This window comes from Pelmatolapia mariae, linkage group LG20 (genome assembly GCF_036321145.2).
Source record: "Pelmatolapia mariae isolate MD_Pm_ZW linkage group LG20, Pm_UMD_F_2, whole genome shotgun sequence".
Taxonomy (NCBI): Eukaryota; Metazoa; Chordata; class Actinopteri; order Cichliformes; family Cichlidae; genus Pelmatolapia; species Pelmatolapia mariae.
In genome coordinates, this window is record NC_086244.1 from 19,718,642 (window position 1) to 19,740,342 (window position 21,701).

General features: G+C 40.6%; 3 protein-coding genes and 2 non-coding genes across 5 annotated transcripts; all 5 read left to right on the top strand.

The window, feature by feature from the left end:
• Window positions 1–544: 544 nt before the first annotated feature.
• Window positions 545–9,534, top strand: LOC134618244 (nascent polypeptide-associated complex subunit alpha). The gene is made up of 8 exons (XM_063463552.1): window positions 545–608; window positions 1,134–1,208; window positions 8,102–8,187; window positions 8,395–8,472; window positions 8,558–8,704; window positions 8,879–9,007; window positions 9,091–9,213; window positions 9,411–9,534. Exons 2-8 carry the CDS (start codon window positions 1,139–1,141, stop codon window positions 9,423–9,425), a joined length of 648 nt encoding a protein of 215 aa, XP_063319622.1. The 5' UTR covers window positions 545–608; window positions 1,134–1,138; the 3' UTR covers window positions 9,426–9,534.
• On the top strand, window positions 3,068–8,095 carry LOC134618243 (proteoglycan 4-like). Its single transcript, XM_063463551.2, has one exon. The coding sequence runs from the start codon at window positions 5,579–5,581 to the stop codon at window positions 7,673–7,675; it is 2,097 nt and encodes a 698-aa protein (XP_063319621.1). The 5' UTR covers window positions 3,068–5,578; the 3' UTR covers window positions 7,676–8,095.
• LOC134619626 (small nucleolar RNA SNORD59) lies at window positions 8,242–8,315 on the top strand. The gene has a single exon (XR_010092030.1). It is a non-coding gene; the product is annotated as a small nucleolar RNA SNORD59 (small nucleolar RNA).
• Window positions 9,266–9,340, top strand: LOC134619627 (small nucleolar RNA SNORD59). The gene has a single exon (XR_010092031.1). It is a non-coding gene; the product is annotated as a small nucleolar RNA SNORD59 (small nucleolar RNA).
• A 3,523-nt stretch (window positions 9,535–13,057) lies between the features above and the next one.
• LOC134619000 (prostaglandin E synthase 3-like) lies at window positions 13,058–19,189 on the top strand. The gene is made up of 8 exons (XM_063464674.1): window positions 13,058–13,215; window positions 14,349–14,462; window positions 14,564–14,633; window positions 14,741–14,839; window positions 14,933–15,022; window positions 17,906–17,962; window positions 18,096–18,123; window positions 18,223–19,189. Coding segments are annotated over exons 1-8 (480 nt in total). The 5' UTR covers window positions 13,058–13,213; the 3' UTR covers window positions 18,243–19,189.
• Window positions 19,190–21,701: the final 2,512 nt, after the last annotated feature.

Sequence of the window (21,701 nt, forward strand, 5' to 3'; positions counted from 1 at the left end):
CATGTTATGTTTTTTCAAAATATGTATATTTTCAAATATATCTTTGCCTTCAGTTTTGGCAGGTGTTGGCCATTTCGTTTCTAAGCAAGTTTTTTTTTTCTTCAAAAATCTATTACTTTAATCTCAAAAGTTTTTAATTTTTCCAGCACCTAAACACAGCCCCTCTATTTTTTTTAATTATTTTATTTTTGCCTTCAGCTGCACCAATATGCCATAAAAGGATACTCTTTGTCCCATGGGGGATAATAAATAAATAAAGACCCAAACATTTTTACTGTTATAAAACTGTATAAGCCCAAAGCATCTTTTATTTTTCATTTTTTGAGACCTGACAATCTGAGAGAATATTTGGGTATTTATGACTTTTGTATTTGGGTTCTGGGGCTGTGGTAAATTTACTGATTTATAGTACTATTGGAAATTTTTATTACATTAAGCTTTGAGTTTTGTTTGTATTCCCGTGTTTCGCGGTAGGATAAAGCTAAACAAACGAAGCCTGTGCCTTTAAATAACCCGGAAATAGAAATTGTCGCTGAAGCGGATATTATCGTGAGGCGGAGGTCAGAAGTTCTCTCTCACAGCCATCTTGGATATAACGTCCTGAGTCGGTGAGTGTCTCCGCTAATAATCCAACATCATCCAGCTGTTTTTCACTCAGTCCCAACTGAATCAAAGGGTTGGTGTGTTTATTTAATGTAGGGCCGTTATATCCGTACAACTATTACCGTTGTGTGAGCTCTCTTCTCGGTGATAAATGTGTCGTTGTGCCGCTGATTACCGGCTCAAAATGGGGGAGCATGATGTCTTGCAGTCCGCTCACAGCCTGTCAGGGCCGCAGTGAGTTAGGTGGCCCGAGATGAGGGAGATACTTGAGTGACAACAAGTAGGTCACTTTAAAGAAGGTGAATTTGGAGGAAAATGCGGTAGACTGGGTTATAAGCGGCGAGCTTCCCCATGCTGAGGCTAACTTGAGCTAACACTGAGCCTGCGGGCTAAAGCATGGGTTCATTATGGCCTGTTCAGCCAGTTATGACAACTTCAAGTCGGTGTATTAACCGTCACTTATGTGGGGGAGCTCATATGTCCCGACCTATGTAACTAACTAAATATCTAATCCTTATTTTTCTCCGCAGCAACTATGCCTGGTGAAGCCACAGAAACGGTCCCAGTCACCGAACAGGAGATGCAGCAGCCTCAAGTCGAGACTGGTTCGTATATTTTTGGCTTTTTCACAACCTGCATGCAGTGCTGCATATTAGAGAGTGGGGTTCTGGATGAGAGGCTCGGGGTTTAGGGAGTTAACTCAGCTGGCAGGACCCTGACTTGACGTAACAGGTGACTCACCAGCTGTGTGTTGGGGACGTCCGGCCCTAAAACACAGTTAATACGTGTGTTTGGAGCAGAATGTATGCCCACACTGAGGGGATTTGCGGCAGTAAACGCTAATCCAGGACCCCTTTCTTTCATTTAAGCACAGGCTCACAAATGCGTGTGGTGACTTGCACTGATAGCTGGATTTGGGACACAATGCATGGTGTTGAGTGTGGTTTTCCATGTGCATGATGAATGCCTTGAAAACCCACTAGGTGTGACAAAGTAGTGGCATTGTGTATTGTGTAATTATTTTCATGTGACATTACAATTTTGCTTTAGCAGCACTTTATAAACCATCTATTTTCGTTGAAGAGAACTGTGCTTTTAAGCGCACGTTATACTTGTTTAGGGCAGGTTGTCTGCAGCATTAGTACGTTGTTTAATCTGCAGTTTAAACGAATGAGTCTGTCGCCTTAACAAAAGTCTATGCAATTTCCTGTTGTTTACAGCAATTTGATAAACAACAGTGCATTATATGCTTGAGTAAATTAAGCCCCACTTGGAAAATGTTTTTATCTCTGTCCCAGTGGTTTTATTGTGGAAGACACAAATATTTTTGGTGGCAAGAAATGTAAGTTTTTCCTGCAAAGTTTTTGCCACATATTAAACAGAGCTTGGCCTCTGACTAAAGAATGCGCCTCATGCATCAAATTGAAGAAATAGGCTCAGAAATTAGACTTGGACTTAAAAAGGCCAGTTTTAAAGTCTGAAAAACCCTGACAGGACAGCACAGACCTTAATGATGGCAATAAGTCTGTTTGGTAGTATTATAAAACATATAAACTGAATAGGACAAAAGGACTGTGAAATTGTATCTAGTTTCCTCATAATGCTAATCAAATAGTGTAGATGTATACCATATTTCTCATTTTCACATCTCTGACAACGCGTGTAGAAGTCCTTGAGTCCATCATGAACAGACCGGTTTAATTCGCGATGGCCATGCAATATTATACAGTGCAGTCACTCACTACAGTGGGGCTTCAATGCACTACTACAAATTACACTAAAAGATTTTTGAAAGTTAGTCTGTGTGCATTACACTAAGCCAGGGATGTCCAACTCCAGTGCTCAAGAGCTACTGTCCTGCAGCTTTTAGATGCATCCCTGCTCCAACACAGCTGAATCACATGGTTGTATTACCTCTTCAGCATGCCATTAAGTTTGGAAAAGGCCCGGTAGCAAGCCATTCATTTGCTTCAGGTGTGTTGGAACAAAGATGCATCTAAAAGCTGCAGGACAGCAGCTCTCGAGGACTGGAGCCGGACACCCCTGCACGAAGCCATTTTCACCAGAAAAAGGAGAAAAGGCAATTATAGTTATCTGGTGTTGTTGTAAGTCATAGGTTGTTGATGGATTTGCTGTAAAAGCAATGAAAACTGTTCAGACTACATCACAATTCTTTCTCCATTTGTATCTTAAAAATTCTCGAGCTTCACTTTTTCTTTTTTTTAAAAAAATGTACTGCAGTGTCATTTTAATACAGTTCAATTGTATGCCACAACATTGAGTATTAAAATTATGATTAATGCATCTATACACAACTTTATTCATATACTACAGTTGGATTGAGAGCTCATGATGGGTGTGTGTATAAAGTTAAATGACAAAAGTGCATCATTACCCTATTTTTTGGGGGGGGGGGGGGGTGGGGGGTGGGGGGGGATTTTTGTTTTGATAGGGAAATCAGACTTGGTTTTGCTGAAAGCATTTAGTCAGATGACATGGAATGACTCAACATATGTTGATAGAGTGCTCAAAAAGCCTAAAATATATTGATCTGAAATATGTTCCAAAGTTATACATTTAAAAACAAACAAACAAACAAAAAAAAAAAACTCATTGTGACAAATTCAAATGAATACTACTTTATTTTTAACTTTAAGCCTGCTGGTAACTTTTGTTGGACACTATGTAAAATACAGAATTGTAATTTTCATAGTGGTTGGATTTGTTTTTTACTCTTTATCCATGTAATTGGATATTGGTAAAGGACTAAGAGTAGCAAAGGTAGCTTTGTGCATTTATTTGAACTTTGAACATGCAGATTTAAGACAACAAAAGAGTGATGGCAGATGCTGCACTCCAGTTTTATTGTACTGCCATGATCAGTTTGGAATAGAGAGAGCAATGTGACGTTCATAGGAACACAAATTAACCATTGACTGGAAAGGTGTAGTGGCTGAAGCTTTAGACTGGGTGAGTTCTGGATATTGTTCAAGATAAAAGCTGTGAGGTTAATAACAGAGACACATTTCATAGTAATGTTGCCTTTAAATCTGCTAATGCTGCCTGTACTGATCTCCTCTTGGTATAAGAGTACTTTTGAATTAGTCAAGAAATGCTACTGAAGCAGTGAAGTGATCTCGTTCAGCGCTTTCTAAGTGCAGTCCTGTATATCGAGTCTTACACTATGAATTGACATGCTGCTGTTTTCTGTCACATTTGGACACTGCATGTATTTTAGGACTTGAGCACAGTTTTGTTTTTGTGTTTGGTTTTTTTGGGAGCATATTTAACAACAAAAAACTGGGCCGATTGCTGCAGCTTTCTCACATACACAAATTCTTCTTCATGTGTGGAGCACAATTTTTTTTCCTTGTCGTGTTGAAGCTCGTAGTCTTGGTCCTCAAATCACCATGGTGAATGCCCTACACCCATCACAATGTTCTTAGTATTGAATGAATTTCCTCCTGTGATAGCTGTTTCCACTGCGAGCAAGGCAATCCCACTGGAGAACCCCCCAGAAACCTCTGCTCAAGCTAAAGAGAGAGCCTCTGCAGAAGAAGCTCGCAGTCAGGCTACATGTGACCAAGCAAATGGTGTAGCTGCAAACCAAGAGGTGACCAGGGAAATGGAAGCAAGTGGGTTGAACCCAATACCTTTGTCACAGCAAGGGCTCACTGCTGAAGTAGCAGGAGCTTCAGCTGGTTTGGCACCTCTCAGTGAGTCTTTGCAATCTGCTGATGCTGTGAGTGTTTCTTCAGAGTTGCATATTTGTGAAGGAGCAGTTACTGCTGGAGAGGAAAGTCAGTTCTTCATTTCAGCCGAAGAATTGACCACCCAAGAGGTTATGCTGACTTCTGAAGAACAGTCAGGAGTACCTGGAGGAAAAACCTCAGCTGATCCAAAGCTTTGTACTTCTGAAGATGGGAAGGCCAGAGATGACGCGGAGACTGTGGTAGAAGGTTTAAAGAATATGTGCTTGGATGCAGCTCAAGATGGAGTAGATGCTGGTGATGTGAACGTCACCATGGATACTCAAAATGAAAATGTTGACAAGACGGAGCCTGTAATACTTCTGTCCGAGGTCATTCAGTCAAAGGATGCCGCTAAATCTGAAGCCCAACCTGTTTCCACCCGCCACCTTTCAGGTTGGTTTGTTCTGTGAAACCGGAATCACATTAAACACCTCGTGTTTATTTATGATTTATTTGGTCCCCACCTTTTCAATACATCTTGTTTCAATACATCTTGTTGGCTTGTTTCTATTCAGCATGTGGTCATGATGACATTTAACACTAAGGTGCCAAGTAGCTTGAGGCTGCTGGCTTTTTGTAAGGGAGAGTTTGAATTTTCTGGAAGTATATCATAATTGACATAAAGTGTAGTTAATCTTTGACTTGTTTTGATGCAGTGTACTGTCCTTTTTTACCATCCTTTTTATGGCTTTTTACAGATTTGTTTGCCTAAAGTGTAGTTTTTAAAAAATTATGGTAAATCTAATGCATAATTATGACCCATTTCAATAAAAAATTGGATTTAATTGGATTGGGTTAGTTTGTTTTGCCTGGTGTTTGCTTTTACTGGATGTACCAGTTCATTGGTGCTGTGTTTGTGTTGCGTGATTTCGTAAAATGTGCGTCTACACTAAATATAGTTTTTCAGTGTGGAAGTAAAAAGTGTCTTGTACATTTTGAGTGGCTGTTTGCATCCAACTCAAGGGAGGTATGTTTTTTTTCCTAACCCTAAGCCAGAAGATTGGGTCTTGATTTGACCATTTAACCCGCATGAGAAAGACTTCCAATATCAAAACAAAAGAAAAACTTGAATCTTTTTTTGTTCAGCTACACCTCCTGCCCCAGCTTCCTCCCAGCAACCTGAGGCAGCTTCAGGCCCTGCTAAGCCTAAAGGCAAAAATGCCAAGAGTGCACAGGGTGCCTCTGCCCCAAAGGCTGTCCCCGGCAGAAGAAAGCGTTCCTCTATGTCTGCCTCTTCCTCCTCTCCTACCTCGCCAAAATCAACTCCCTCCTCTACTCCGTTGTCACCTTTGCCATCTCCCCTTGCTGCCTCACCTGGCAGCTCCTCTGCTAATCAGGGTAACCGTTCGGGCCCAAAAGTTGTCAAGGCTGGCAAACAGGGTAAGGCTAAAAAGGGAGAGGCATTTGTGCCTGCTCCTGTCCTCGAGTGCAAGGCCACAGGAGTTGATGAAAAGCCAACAGAGCCTAGCCTCAAGCATAATGTAGTTGATGATGCTAAACCTGCCCTGAGTGAGACAAAAACCCCATCACCAGGTGCGACAAAGGCTGATGCAGTGCCACCTGCTTTTAAAGTTACCTCAAAACCTGCTGTTGCAGCACCAGTATCATTTTCAGATACTATTGCCTCTAGTCCTCCTAAGTCAGTTGATGTTAAAGCAACCTCATCGAAAAATGCTCCACTTATTGCATCTGTTGACGATGAGCTCCCTCCCCTTATCCCACCTGAGAAGCCAGTTAAAATGCCAGCTTGTGCATCTCCTGTTGAGAAACAAGGTGCAAAGCCTGCTACATCTCCTAAGCCTAATGCTGAGAGCTGCAGTTCTGCTCCTGTAGAGGCTACAAAGACACCAGTTAAACAAAAGGCGGACAAGCCAAAGCCTGTTAAGGTTACTGAAGCAGCAGCCCCAGTAAAATCAGCTCCCACTGAAGTAGCTAAGGTGTCTTCTGAAGTATCAGCTGTAGCTGATAATGGTGCTAAACCAGCTCCTGTCAAAGCTCCTAAAGCAGGTTCCAAGACTAAACCAGCAAACCCTGGCAAAGTTGAGGAGGTTGTGGTGGAAACCCCAAGCAAGCCTGCTCCTGGGGCTAAAACTGCTTCTGCTGAGTCTGCTGACAAAGCTCCTAATAAAACTAAACCACCTGCCAAGGAAAAACCTGCTCCTGCAGAAACTAAGCCAGTAGCTGAGGCCAAACTTGTGCCTACTGAGACCGCTAAGCAGACAGCTGAGGCCAAACCTGCTCCCATAGAGGCCAGTAAGCCAGCAACTGTGGACAAAGCCCCAAATGTAGCTAAACCACCTGCGAAGGCCAAACCAACTCCCCCAGAGACTGCGAAGGCAGCGGCCGAAGCCAAACCGGCTCCCCCAGAGACTGCGAAGGCAGCGGCCGAGGCCAAACCGGCTCCCCCAGAGACTGCGAAGGCAGCGGCCGAGGCCAAACCGGCTCCCCCAGAGACTGCGAAGGCAGCGGCCGAGGCCAAACCGGCTCCCCCAGAGACTGCGAAGGCAGCGGCCGAGGCCAAACCGGCTCCCCCAGAGACTGCGAAGGCAGCGGCCGAGGCCAAACCGGCTCCCCCAGAGACTGCGAAGGCAGCGGCCGAGGCCAAACCGGCTCCCCCAGAGACTGCGAAGGCAGCGGCCGAGGCCAAACCGGCTCCCCCAGAGACTGCTAAGCCAGCGGCCGAAGCCAAACCTGCTCCTTCAGAGACTGTTAAGCCACTTATTGAAGCCAACTCTACAACCACTGAGGCCACTAAGGCAGCCAAATGTGCCTCCAAGAAGACACCTAAGCCAGTGGCTGAGGCCAAATCTGTCCCCAACAAGGTCCCTAAACAAGCTGAAGAGATTAAAACTGCAGCTCCTAAGGCTGCAAAGCCAGATGCAGAGGTCAAGTCTGCCCCTGCTGATGTTAACATGATAGCTGCAGCACCTAAGCCAGCTGAAGATGTCAAGCCAGCCAAAGTGGTGGATGTTAGTGCAGCACCAGCTGAGGTTGCTAAACCTGTAAAACCAGTTGCAGACCCTTCACCTGCTCCCTTAAAGCCCACTCCAGTTGAGCCTGCTGTTCCTAACCCAGCTCCCCGTAAACTCACGTTTGCTGAGGCAGTTGCAAAACCTGCCCCTGTTAAACCTGAGGTTGAGTTAATTACTTCAACTCCTCCTCAACCTGTCTCGCCACCTAAACCTGCCCCCACACCTGCTAAAACCCCAGCCAAGACGGAGCCTGTGAACGACAAGAACGACAATGGTATTTCCTCCTTTCTCTCCTCTTGTGCCGTCTGTTTGTTTTGGGGGTTTTTTCCCCACCTGTTAGCGTTCTGAAAGATGTTCAGATGCTTAAATATGCCTTTCTCTTACAAAGGTTAGCTTGCGAAATAAAAATTAGGTTTGCTTTAGATGCTAAAATATAAGATATTATTAGATTTTGGAAAGTGTACTCCTGGTTTTGGAATGCATTAGTTCTGTTGGGTACTGTTTGTTTAAAATGTAGTGCAGGTCAGGGCTGGTATTGTCATGTGTTGTCTAATCAAGTTTGGAAATGGCATTTTTGGCTGGAAAGAGATTATGTTCTCAACAAAGTCCTGAGGAAAATTACTATAATGGTAATAAGATGACAGAAAATGTGCTGTTTTGAATCAAAGTACTTTGTTCCACAATATTGGTGCAGCTTACCTTCAGATTAACTTTCAGGTGTACACATGTAACCTAAGTGGCACATTGTGACAGTTTCTCTGTTGGTCTCTGCAGGATCCGGCACTGAGTCGGACAGCGACGACTCAGTCCCTGAGCTGGAGGAACAGGACTCTGCACAGACACAGACACAGCAAGCTCAGGTGAGACTTGAGTCTGGTTTATTGTGTTCACTGGTATAGATGTCCGTCATTGACTCTTCACTGATGATTTACACAGTGACTTTCGTTCTTCTGAGCCTACTGAAGCCAGCCTTTCTGTCCTGAGAAGAGATGAATATAAAACGTATCTAATCGCTGATTCTGCATTTACTCGTTGGTGTAAAACACTTAATGTAAATTCTACTTTAGCTTGCAGCAGCTGCCGAAATAGATGAGGAACCTGTCAGCAAAGCCAAACAGAGCCGCAGTGAAAAGAAGGCACGAAAGGTAACAGTCCCAGTTCACTCAGTGCTCTATAAACATCTGTACATTTAAAGATTAGATTTGGTAAATTTACTTCCATTTCTTTCAGGCAATGTCAAAGCTTGGTCTCAGGCAGGTAACAGGAGTCACTAGGGTCACCATTCGCAAGTCAAAGAACATCTTGTTCGTCATCACCAAACCAGATGTCTACAAGAGCCCTGCATCAGATACATACATCGTCTTCGGGGAAGCTAAGGTAACGCGCCAACAACAATACCAGTTGTCAGGGTTTGTCAGTAGAGCTGCTGAGTGTGTGTAGTCTTAGCTTTGTGTAATGCAGGCAAATGGATTCCATCACTGCATTCATAAGCTAAATATTTTTGCTAAATAATGTGCTGACCTCTTTTAACTTCCTCACTGCTTTCCTCAGATTGAAGATCTTTCCCAGCAAGCCCAGCTGGCCGCTGCAGAAAAATTCAAGGTACCGGGAGAAACTGTATCAAACGTCCAGGAAAACACACAGACGCCAACAGTACAGGAGGAAAGCGAAGAAGAAGAGGTGAGATGCAGTTTAGTCAAGTGAAGACGGGCATGGCTTTGTGTTGGAGAGATGATTAATGTTTGCATTGATTATTTTCATAGGTTGATGAGACTGGAGTTGAGGTCAAAGACATCGAACTCGTCATGTCACAAGCCAACGTGTCGAGGGCGAAGGCTGTACGCGCCCTGAAAAATAACAACAACGACATCGTCAATGCCATCATGGTGAGATTTTAACTATCTATCAAAACAATTTAAACACTTTACTCTCCAGCGCTCTTTAGTGATGATTTAACACAGTGACTTTCGTTCTTCTGAGTCATATGAAGCCAATATTTCTGTCCTGAGAAGAGAGCAAAGCTTTAAAATTATATCAGCTAATATTTACACATCCACTGACTTTTACTTTTGCTGTTTTGTAGGAGTTGACGATGTAATGGGGACCCTGTCGACGAAGAGTTGACAAAAGGTTGCTGATTTAATCCAAACTCATTTATACAATTTATACCCAAGATGGAAATAAAGTTGTGGCTTGATGAAATTAAATTTTGTTTCGTTTGTGGTTCTTTAGTGGGGAAAATGGAGCTCTGCTGTATGAGCAAGTGTAATTATTAGTCTGATTAAGGCCGGGATAGAGTCACAGTCCTAATCTGGAAATGTATATATGTAGTGTGGGTGCATTTTTTTTTCTTCTCCTATCTTCTTACTAAGGCCCAGGATACAGACTGCAGGTTAGGTTTGAAGCTGTTACAGTGCTAACAGCACAGAGGTATCATAGAGACACTAGTTTTATTTTTCATTTTGTTTTGCAGTAAAAATCTGAAAACTTGAGTGTAGAAGAATGTTGGTGTTTTATTTAGTGGGGGATGTGGATTCCAGCTCCAAGAAAACTGTAAATCTCTCCATGTTTTGTGGACTTTGTGTAAGACTGAAGGTATCACATTGTTCTAGGAAAAAATAAAACTGATAAATCTGAAATGACTTGATGCATAACTTCTCATTTGTTTAGGAAATTGCACAAAATGACAGTGAGTACTTTTGTCAGCTCTAAAAGGTTTTAAGGATATATATTTTTTATTTTTTCAGGAACTGCTGACAGCTTCATTTGAGACAACTATAATCAAATTTGTATCTGCTTATATTTTTACTTTGTGTATAGTATTTTAATGTGACATTTATAAGGTAGAACTGTTAATATAGTAGAGTACCAATATGTTGGGCACCTCCTGGGTGTGTCCTGCTGGGAGACCAATGGGTAGACCCAGGACACGCTGGACGGGTTTTTATCTCTTGGCTTCCCTGTGAACACCCCAATGTTCCCCTTGATAACCCAGAGGAGCTGGCTGGACAGACGGAGCTCTGCGTTTCTCTGTTTAGGCTGATGCCCCCGCAACCCGACCTGGATAAGCAGAAGAAAATGAAGTACAGCTAAAAGTAGTTGGTGATTGCAGAAGAAATGCTGCAAAATTATACTTAAAGCATAGCTGAATTAGCTTGCAAATGACTAATAAGTCACTGGCAAACTGAGCAGTGATTAATATGGTTGGTATACATTCACCAGTGACTATGTTAGGTACACCTGTTCAATACTATTTCATCACGCCAAGTGCATGGCAGCTCAGTGTATTTAGTTATGTAGACGTCGTCAGTGAGCCCATGACATTTTAACTGGGCATCAGGTATAGAAAGGTGAATTAAGTGACTTTGAATGTAGCATTTCAGTTAAAACTCAACATGCAACATTCAGATGCTAGGCCTGCCTCAGTTCTGGTTGGCAGGGGTGTTGTGATGGTGTGAGCATATTGTCTTGGCACACTCTGGGTGCAGTTAAGCATTGTTTACCACCACAGCCTACCTATTGTTGCTGACTGCGCCTATCTCTTTATGACCACAGTGAACCCATCTTATGATGGAAGCTTTCAGCAGGATAACATGCCATATCATAAACAAACTTTTTTTTTTTTTTAACATAACAGTACATTCATCACAATCACCAGACAACAACCCAGTACAGCACCTCAGGGATGTAGTGGAACAAGAGATTTATATCAAGTTGCCTAACTAGTGATCTTGCACTGACAACATTTTTAACTATTTAAAGACTAAAATTAAAATATACAAAATCATTAGTTCTAGGAGCCATGTATAAGTTACATCAATGTAAAAAGATACGTAATAAAAAAAATCAAAGACAATTCTAATATTGTATTAATGTTTTTAAAATCAAGCTTTCTTAAACACTAAATATGTTTGTATTATAGTTTGTTAGAAACAAACCTAAATTTAGGGTATGTAATGAAAGTAAACTAGGTTTGAAAGATTAATCCCATACAAGGTTAAATACAGAAATTATAACCTGATAAAGTTCCAAAGGCTTTTTTTTAACTGAGAGAAAGGCTGCATGATTTGAGAGGAAAGTGCATGTTTGAAAAGCAAGTTGAAAACATCCCATTCATGATCATAGCACATGTTTGCATGTTCCCTATCTTCCCCTAGATGAGTAGACCAATCTTGATACAGCTTTGCACAAAGACTGAGTAAGACACTGTGATTGCTCTCATATATATGGCTTATACAAAAATTCTAAACAAATCCCACAATGGTACTGTACCATCCTGGCACTGTTATTTACCAACTGGAGCCAAGGTCATGCTGGCGATGGGCAAAAGGTGGATGTGACTCCAGGAAGGCTATGCTTTCAGCCACACATCCACATCCAGATTTCCACCCAGCTGAGCACCTATGGGAGATTTCAGAGTTAGGTGTTAGCTTTTCACGGCCATCATCAAAACACCTTTTGGGTTAATGGTGCTCCATGGTGCTTGGTTTTTTCCCATTACTTAGACTATCTGTACCTCACAGGATAACTACAGACTTTTGCTGCTTTTCCAGCAGCACAGTCCCAGTGCTTGTGCTACTGTTGAACAATTTCTACATGTGAAGTAGAACGCATTTGGACATATTTGAGAGCCGATTATTACAGGGTATTATGAGCAGAAACCGGAGGATTCGTGAGTAGCCAATCATTGGTGAATTTCTTGTGGTAGCCCTTCCCATGATCGATGACGTCAATGGTTCCACTTTCAATAAAACACGTTTATTTTACCTGCTTTCTTTTCCCAGCTGTAATTTATATGCAAGACTTTATAAACAGAAAAAAAATGTTGGAATGTAATGTATTTGATATAATGTTGCAACCAGTATCCAGTTTTTTAGACACTGTTATCAACTTCTGATCATTCTTTGAAAAGGCTTCAAACCCTGCTTTACTCGTTTGACTGCCGTACTCGGTGTTTACCGTTTAAAAAACAAAACAAAAACAAAACTCATTATGTATTATTTATCTTTTAGTCTTTTTTATGTAAACTACTAAAAACGTCTTAACAAAATTGTGTGTTGCTGTTGTTTTGCAGCTTTGGGGGGCTTTTTTTACGGAAATACTTAGAACTGGTTGTGGGTTTGACACTGCCACCAGGTTGGTGAGAAAAAAGAAAAAAGGAGAAAAAAAAAGAAAACTTCATACTAAAACTATTCATGTCCTTTTACATGTTTTAATTCTATATTTTTTATTGTATTTATTTTTTGTCTGTTTTATTTTTACTTGAGCACATATTAACACAGATTATAATAAAGTAAAATTGTCGGGATATTCGGTTCGTAGGTGTTTAGACACTTTTTCTTTTTAAATATTTATTCATTTAAACCACTTAAATTAAACCTGAAAGTGAGCTACATCTTGCTTGATTTAAAAACAACTGTGGTGGCAAAATAAAAATAAATCTTTTTTTGTTTTTTAAACCGTCACAGTAAAATACTTATGGATCTATCTGTATTTATATTTTTGCATGCATTTGAGTTGCTAGTTGCAGTTGAGTACATACTACAAGGATCCTGCAGCTTCTAAAAAGTGTTCATAAGCCTGGGTAAACCGTTTGAGGTGTTCGGACCGGAGTCAGGTTGTAGTGGATTCCCATAGTAGTCGCCCTCTCTCACATCACTCGCAGCTGTGGCTGAAAGCTCTAGAAACGTCTAGTGCGCTCGGAGTGCGTCAGCACTGCTATTCCGTTCCTGGGATACGCAATAAGATCCGGAGTAGAGTCCAGGGTCTAGAGGCGTTTGCTTTGGCCGTGTGTTGGGCGGCATTCCTTCTTGTTTTACAGGCGCCACCGATCTTTTTCACGGGGCTGTTTTATCTGTGATAAAGAAATTCACTTCACACCAAGACATGTAAGTTGTGGGGAGCGTACGTAAAGGCGCAGTGGAGGGAAAGTGCGATAGTACAGGCTGAATGATTAGCTAGCTTTAGCAGCTTGAAACATGCTGTTGGAAAGGCGGGAGGGTGGCATGGCCTCAATGAAGTAGGGACTCAGCGTGACTCGCTGCCTTACAAACCGGGTAAAACCTCACAGTGTATCGGCAAGGCTAATATAGCAGACCCCTTTATCCTTCATTGGCGAAAGAGTCGGTTTCTTTTAGCTGTAGCATGGGTCAGGTGTACCGCATGGCATGACTAGCGTAGCGGCACCGCTGTTAGCTTGGCTACAGGAGGCTTCATTAAGACTTCTGGAAGGCTAAGATCAGATTAGCATCGGATCTGCGGCAAGATTTCAGATTTGTAAAGAAAATCAGACTCCATCAGTGGTTTTGTTTGGGCTGTAACGATGTTTAAAGCTAGCTACCCCACACTGCATTGAGGATTTCTAAGAGGATTTATCTAATGAGACAGTCACTACAATGCTAAGAGAGCAGTAAACATACCTGTAGCTTCCATGCAAAGACCAATTAATCAATGGATGCAGGTCAGCCAGTCTCATGCATGTGTTCTGTAAAATTACTTGAGGTGGAAGTGTGTGGTAATGAAGCCAAATATACCCATCATTTAATTTGTATCCATTGGGGTAAAAAAAAATAAAGCACATGGCTTTTCTGTTCATCCCTCATGTTCAAAGTTAGAGATGAGCTTTTCAGAACTTGTCATGCTACTAGATCACATTAAGTAAAGTTAGCAACATTGGCTCACATTATACCCTAAAGACTTAAAAGTTAAAAGGAAAATTTGAGAAGGGCCCCCCCATCCACAACAGCTTGTAAATGTGACTTGTCACAGTTTAGTATCCACAGATGTTTCACTCTTGATACTGGAGCAGTGTGTGTAACTCGATGCTCTTTACAGCAACCTGACACAAAGGAGGTTTGATAGCAGGCTGTCTTGTCTCTTCACCAGCACTCGGATTATTTATTGTGTTTTTTTTTTTTTTTCATTGAAGTTGTTTTTGAAGGCTTGAAAAGCTGAACTTTTAAAGGATAAAGTGAGTTGCATGCTTTTTTCTTCTTTTCTCATGTCCTTCATTTTCTTAAAGGCATCCAGCGACTGCCAAGTGGTACGACAGGAGGGACTCTGTTTTTATAGAGTTCTGTGTAGCAGACAGCAAAGATGTTAAGGTCAATTTTGATAAAACAAAGTGTGGTTTCAGGTGAGTTTTCCTAATTCTGGCTACATTTATCTGTACATTTCTTGTTGGACCATCTCTTATATGGTATATTTATAGTGAGTATGTGTCTTTGTTCCCTGCAGCTGTCTTGGAGGAACTGACAATGTGAAGCACGAGAATGAAATAGACCTTTTCGACGCCATTGATGAAAATGTAAGTTGTACTGACCACTTTCAAAAATGCTATAAAACATTTATTCACTGCACACAACGCAGGAGTGACCGCATTTGTTGCTGTGCTCCGTTTAAACCTCGATCCAGGAATCCAAACACAAACGCACAGACCGCTCAGTGTTGTGCTATCTACGAAAAGCGCAGCCAGGGAAGGCGTGGCCAAGGCTAACAAAAGAGAAGGCGAAGGTCTGCCACACGTGAGCACATCTGAAAAATATTCAAATTTAAGCAACGACAGCAATTAAAAAAAAAAAAAAAATGTTGATTTTGTTTCCACAGCTGAGTTGGCTCAGTGTCGACTTTAACAACTGGAAAGACTGGGAGGACGACTCAGATGAGGAGATGGGCAACTTCGATCAATTCTCAGATGTAAGCGCTTTGATAAAATCATTCTTTATATTTGAAAAATACTTAATTAAAAAACACTTTTCACGTAGTGAGGCTAATACAAAGCTTTAATACAGACAGTTTCAAATTGAACCAGCAAAAGAAACAACTTTGAAGACAGATATAGGGTACCTGACTGTAAAAATACTTTTTTCCCCTGCTTTTTATTTTTTTAGTCTAAATAAACTCAGCTAAAGCCAGCAAATGCCAGAGACATAGAAAGTACCCGTCTCTTTTCTCTTCCAGTCATATGTCATCCTCCTAAAAACAGTAGGTTTAGGCCAACTTCTTGCAGACTCTAGTCTCGACTCTCCCAGGTGAAAAGTCCTGTACTTTAACCTACTTCCCCACATGACCTTCTTTAACATACTTTATACTAGGGCTGTTCGATATAACGATATGTATCGGATGACGATATAAAAACGTCTATCGTTTCATTTTACGCTATCGTTTGTTTCGTGGTGTCGCAAAATAAACCGTTTACGGCAATATTTCTTTCACCGTTTTGATGGTCACTGTAGTGGCTATATTAATTTCTTACAGTTCTCTCTTTCTCTTATATTTAATATAACCACACTACGGACGGACAAGCGCCTGTTTTTATGCGTTGTCGTTAGCAACAACGACAGTAAAACCATCGTGTGTCCGCTTGTTTATTTTCCACATAAACCTTTCACAATAAAGCTCAAGATCCTGTTGAGACTTTTCAAAATAAATTGAATCACGTGAAAGAGTATGCAGAATATTTACGGATGAGAAGCAAAAAAGAGCCGTCAGGTGCTAAAAAATAAACCTTAGACTCAAACGTTAGAACAGGCTTTTCCCCGCAGCACGCCGTGTAATAAATATTCACAAAGAAAACTGCGGCCGTTACAACTTATGTCTAAAAATGCATCGGTTTAAACACTCGACTCCAGGTACACGACGCCCAGCTGGAAACACTTCACGCAAGTCGAGCTGCCCGAGATTCACAGAATTTACAGAAAATGTTAAATGCTTGTGATTTATATCGTTATCGGACGATAGATGTCTTATATCGGGATATGAGATTTTGGCCATATCGCACAGCCCTACTTTATACTACTTATCAGATCTGCATAGGTTGAAGTCTCCCATCATCTGCACATTTTTCTGAATCTAAAAACGTGACACCTATGTGCAATTGGTTGAAAGGTTATTTTATTACTAGTGTGTCTATTAACGACAGAAATCTGTTGACTACCCGTGTCTGTAAATGATAAACTAAACAAGTTGTTCCTGCTCTGCTATTGCCAACGTTAAAGTGGAACCATTGTGCTTATGTTCGGCCATATGTACTGTTACAATGGTGGATGCTGGTGAATGGTCATATTAAACAAAGGCCGTTTATCAATGCCCAAGTACGCCAGTACGGTGTTGAAAACGATGTGCCGGGAGTCCGCTGTTGAGTTTTGGATGAAATGCATTCTGGGATATATAGCTGTCCCAAGTCCACACCGATGCATGCTCAATAAAACGGGCGGATCGAGAACACATCCGGGACTTTTTCGCGTTCTCGGCTTGATGCGTACTTCGAATTGGAACAGTACTTGGTCTCCGACTGATGACGTATCACGAGTACACGAGAACGCAAGTACGCACAAGTACGCATATTGATAAACGCCCAATGTTTCAAATAATGAGGTCAGCAGATTTTCAGGTTGCTCCTGTTTGTTAAACATCAAAGCTTCAAACTACTCTAAATACTCAGTTTTAGTTGTTTTTATCTACTCTTGAATCTTGATGAATTCACTGAGAGATGTTAAGTCTAAATAAATATAGGGCGTCCACCCAGGAAGCGATTTGCTCATCATGTATCGGTCTGTCACTGTTGGTTGCTAGTGGACATTCCAGGCTCCAGTTGCCTAGGTAACCCTGTAAAGGTTACCCTGATACATTAATCAGTGTAACCTGATACATTAATCAGCAGTATCCCCAGCTCTCATTGGTACTCGCTTCAGTCACTCACCTAGAAGTTGGGAAAAGTACCGTAGTTTTCGGGTCATAAGCCGCTACTTTTTTCCCACACTGTGAACACTGCGGCTTATACTGACGTGCGGCTAATGCATTTTCTTTCATGCGGCCAAAAACATTTTGCCTGGTAACAGTAGACCAATAAAATTGATAAGTAGTATATATACGGTATATATTTTTACCGGTTGTTAAGACACGTTGTAATGTTGTTTGTGCACTGTTCCGTAAAAAAAACCCATAAGCAACGTAATTTGTGTGTTACTGATACGTACTACGTATACTTAAAGGTAGCCGTGTTACAGGCGCTGTTCGAGGGGAAAAAAGCATTTGCAGTATGTATTTTTGTATGTTACCATAACGTTTATGTTACCATGTTTATGTTACCTTACGGATTGAATTAAACGTTAAAAATCCTCACGTGTAATATTTCTGTGTAAATATCTCATATTACGAGTGAAACGCATACGGCTTAAAATCCGGTGCGGCCTGTACAAGTACAAAATTGATTTTCTTTCTAAAATTAGAGATTGCGGCTTTTAATCAGGTGCGCTCTGTAGTCCGGGGAATTACGGTAACTCTGGACTCACCCACTTCCCATTGTTTTTGTTGTGTTTTTTAATATGAATGATCATTTTGAATATGAATTGTGCAAAAGTACTCTGGTAGAGTCCAAGACAATATAGAACCATGTATATTTTCATATAAAGGGCTGGAATAAGTGTAATGGATCTGCTTTTAAAAAAACAACTGTTTTGCCTGACTAATGCATGCCTCAAATCTAATCTCATGAGGAAGAGGGGGAAAAAAATCAATCTGTCTTCGACTCGTTGGCATTTAAATGATGTGGCTTTAATTGCTAATCTTATATTGCAGATGATGAACAACATGGGAGGAGAGGATGACCTACCTGATCTAGACGGTGCAGATGATGTAAGACCTCCTCTTCAGTCATCTCTTTGATTGATCTTATATTTATAGATAAGGGAGATTTTAATTGGTGACACTAGAGGTTATGGACGTAACCTAAGATCGATTTCACTGGTCTCTTATTTTTCTCTTTCAGGATGAATCTGCAGATAGTGACGATGAGAGTAAGGGTTTGAGCTTCTGTAGCATCTACACTTATAGCTGTATTTATTTATTTATTTTTTTAATCAACTTTTAATGTCTCCTTTTCACTTTGCTTTCAGAAATGCCAGATTTGGAGTAGAAGACCATAAAACTCTGGAGAGAAAACAGAAGAACAGAACAGAGAAGACTATTAACAAATGTATATCTTGAAACTGAAAGCAGTGACAAACAACTGTACATAATGAGTCAGTAGCCATATTTAAATCCATAGCCTCAGCTCCAAACCTTTGACCAATCAGTTCACTGAAGGTTGATATGCATGGTATTGTACAGAGCAGCTATCTCCACTTCCATTTGCTGTACTGCACCTTTTGGATATCTTGTTTTACTGTTAAATATTACAACTAAGCACACCTTATTTGTTGGAGGAAAAAAACTGTATAGTTGTCCTCAACTGAGCAATGTGTGTTAAAGAGATTGACAGTCTGTCTTCAAATGAATTGGTTCAAAGCTGATTAGGCCCAACCATTCCTAATGTTGTGGTTTTTAAGGTAGTCAACCAGTGTAGTTTCTCATGATTTGTTTTTTTTAAGAAAATAATTAGGCAAATTTACCAGTTGGGTTCTTCTTCAAGCCTCTCTCATGTGTGGTGAATTAGAGATCCAAGAAGACTGTTTCAGTAGCTTAACCTTCCAACTTACATGTTTCCCTTTACTTCTTGTTTAATGCTGGTTTAAAAAAAAGAAAGAAAATTGGAATTTCCTGAACTCATTCCAGGCATATTTGCATCTTCCCAGTGATCACCTACTGTATTTTGTTAATCTGAATGAATTCAACATATTGACTATCTCTTTATACCACCTAACGTGCACACTCGTGTCAGACTGCACAAGTGAGCTGACATGTTTTGCAGCTGGTAAAGAGGCTTGAAAAACGCAGCGTGATGGAACAATACGGCGACATGTAATGACCAAATTATACTTGCACTGTCAATAAACTGTAAGGGGAGACCAGTAATGTTGAATTAGAGTGGGGATTCTTTTTTTTTTATTGTCTACATCTTTCTAATAAACTGTTGAAGAATCATTTTTAAATGCTTTTTGTTTTCTTAGATATGAGGTGTCAGGGTTAATGAGTTAGCCTGCCAATATCACCGAAGTTTTGGGACGACTTCTAATCATTGGAAGTTCAGGCTGTGCAAATTTGGGCTTTTATTTGAATCGGATGCAAATGAATAAAGCAGGGATGATGTAATTATACTCTGTCAAGTTTATAATGTGAATGTCTTTTGCCCAACTATAGTAGACTGAGTTTAATTTTGGGGGACGACTGGGAGGGGTGGCAAATTTCATAATTGCATCAGATTTTATAAAAAATGTTTTCTTTAAAAAGAAAATGCATCGGGGGAAAATAAATTATGACAGTCTATATAGGCTTGCCTTATCCACTTGCCACTTTATTAGGTATACCTGTTTAACTGCTTGTTAATGCAAATGTCCAATAAGCTAATCACATGGCAGGAATTAAGTGCATTCGGGAATGTAGATATGGTCAGGATGGCCTGCTGAAGTCCAAACTAAGCTTCAGAATGAGAGGATTTAAGTGTCAGACAGGCTGGTCTGAGGGATTCTTCTGCATAACCATCTTACCATCAAACCAGACCAGTTGTAGTTTTGTATTTTCCAATTTTTATTTTAGTTTGTTTTGACTCTTTTTTTTCTCCTTTTAGTTGAGTGTTAGTTTCAAGGTTGGGTTTTGTCATTTCAGTTCAGTTTTTATTGTATGGAAAATTTTTCCTTTTACTTTAGTTTTTATTAGTTAATCTCTTTTTTGATATTACTGTATGGAGAACATATACGAGAGGCAAGATTTGAGAAAATCTGTTAAGATATTGCAATAAAAATGTAGAACTTCTTTTGAACGCAGTTAACTCTCACAGTCCTGTAGACATCCAGCAAACCAAAGTCTCACCAAACACCTCCATCAAAGACTCATCAGGCAAGAAGTGACAACAAATTTTTACCAAATTGACAAAGACTAAAACCAGTTAATTTTCCAAGTTCACAAAATAATTTCAGTTAGATTTCTTTCTTATTTAATTTTAGCTATCTAAAATGTTTTTTGTTTTTTTCTCACATCTAGTTTTGTTTTTTTGTTTTGTTTTAGCTATAACAAACTTATACCAGACCATCTTAGGTGATGGTCTGGGAAAAAGAAAATATCCAGTCAGTGGCAGTTGTCTGGGTGAAATGGCTTTGTTGATGCCAGAGGTCAGAGGAGAATGGCTAGTCTGCTTTGAGCTAATGGGAACGCAACAGTTACTCAAATAACAACTTGTTACAACCAAGGAATGTAGAACAGCATCTTTGAACAAACAACACATCTGTTAGAAACAGATGGACTGTAGCAGCAGAAGACCACAACGGTTGCCACTCCTGTTAGTTAAGAACAGGAAACTGAGGCTAAAATTCCCACGGGCTCATCAAAACGGAACAATAGAAGACTGGAAAACATTACCTGGTCTGATGAGTCTTGATTCCTGCTATGACATTCAGATGGCACAGTCAGAATTTGGCATAAACATCATGAAAGCATGGATGCATCCTGCCTTATGTCAATAGCTCAGGTCACTACCGGTGGTGTAATGGTGTGGGGGACATTTTCATAGCACACTTTGGGCTCCTTTGTACTAACTGTCATGTCATATCACAAAGCTCAGATCATCTCAAACTGGTTTCTTGAACATGACACAGTCATCAGATCTCAGTCCAGTAGAGAACTTTGGGGGTGTGATGAAACGGGAGACACACATCATTTGCAGCTAATAAATCTCCAGTAACTGTGTGATCCTATCATGTCAATATGGAGCAGAATCCAGAGAAATGTTTCCAGCATCTTTCTGAATCCTTGCAATTAAAGCAGTTCTGAAGACAAAATGAGACGCTATACATATCTAACAAAGTAGTTAGTGAGTGTGTATTTTAGAGCTCAACTATAAAATGATTGCTGGGTGTATGATGCACTAAATAATTTACTGCAAAGAAAAGGAGGTGGATGGCAGTGAAGCTTCCTAAACTAGAGAAATATTATAAAAGACCTTTAGGGGGCATCAGTGAATTGTATTGGGATCAGCCGGCATGGGATACGCATAATTACATCATTTTAACATACAAAACGCCCACACGTCATTTACCTTGTACTGGAGTATTTGTACTTGAGTAGGATTTGGGGTAACTGTAACTTTTACCCCTGTGTATTTCGGCGCTATGACCCTGAAGCCTTCAGGCTCCTCGGCCCAGAATATTAGCATACTTCCTCTTCGGGCCTGAATTTCTCACTGATTGTCATTCAGCAGAAGGTGACGGTAATAAGCAACACGAGTTTCCTGTTTTCACCCTGAAGCGCATTAAAATAAAAGCGTGGCTCTCATATACAGAAAGTTTATGAGAGAGAGAGAGAGAGAGACATGGCAGTCATATGAGTGAATTAAAACCCACTGAAGAGAAAAAAACTGTGGTACAAGTACGACGTCAAGAGGGGAAAAAAGTTTCTAAAAACTTACTTTGCTGAAAGTTAATAATCTTTGAATCTTTTTTTG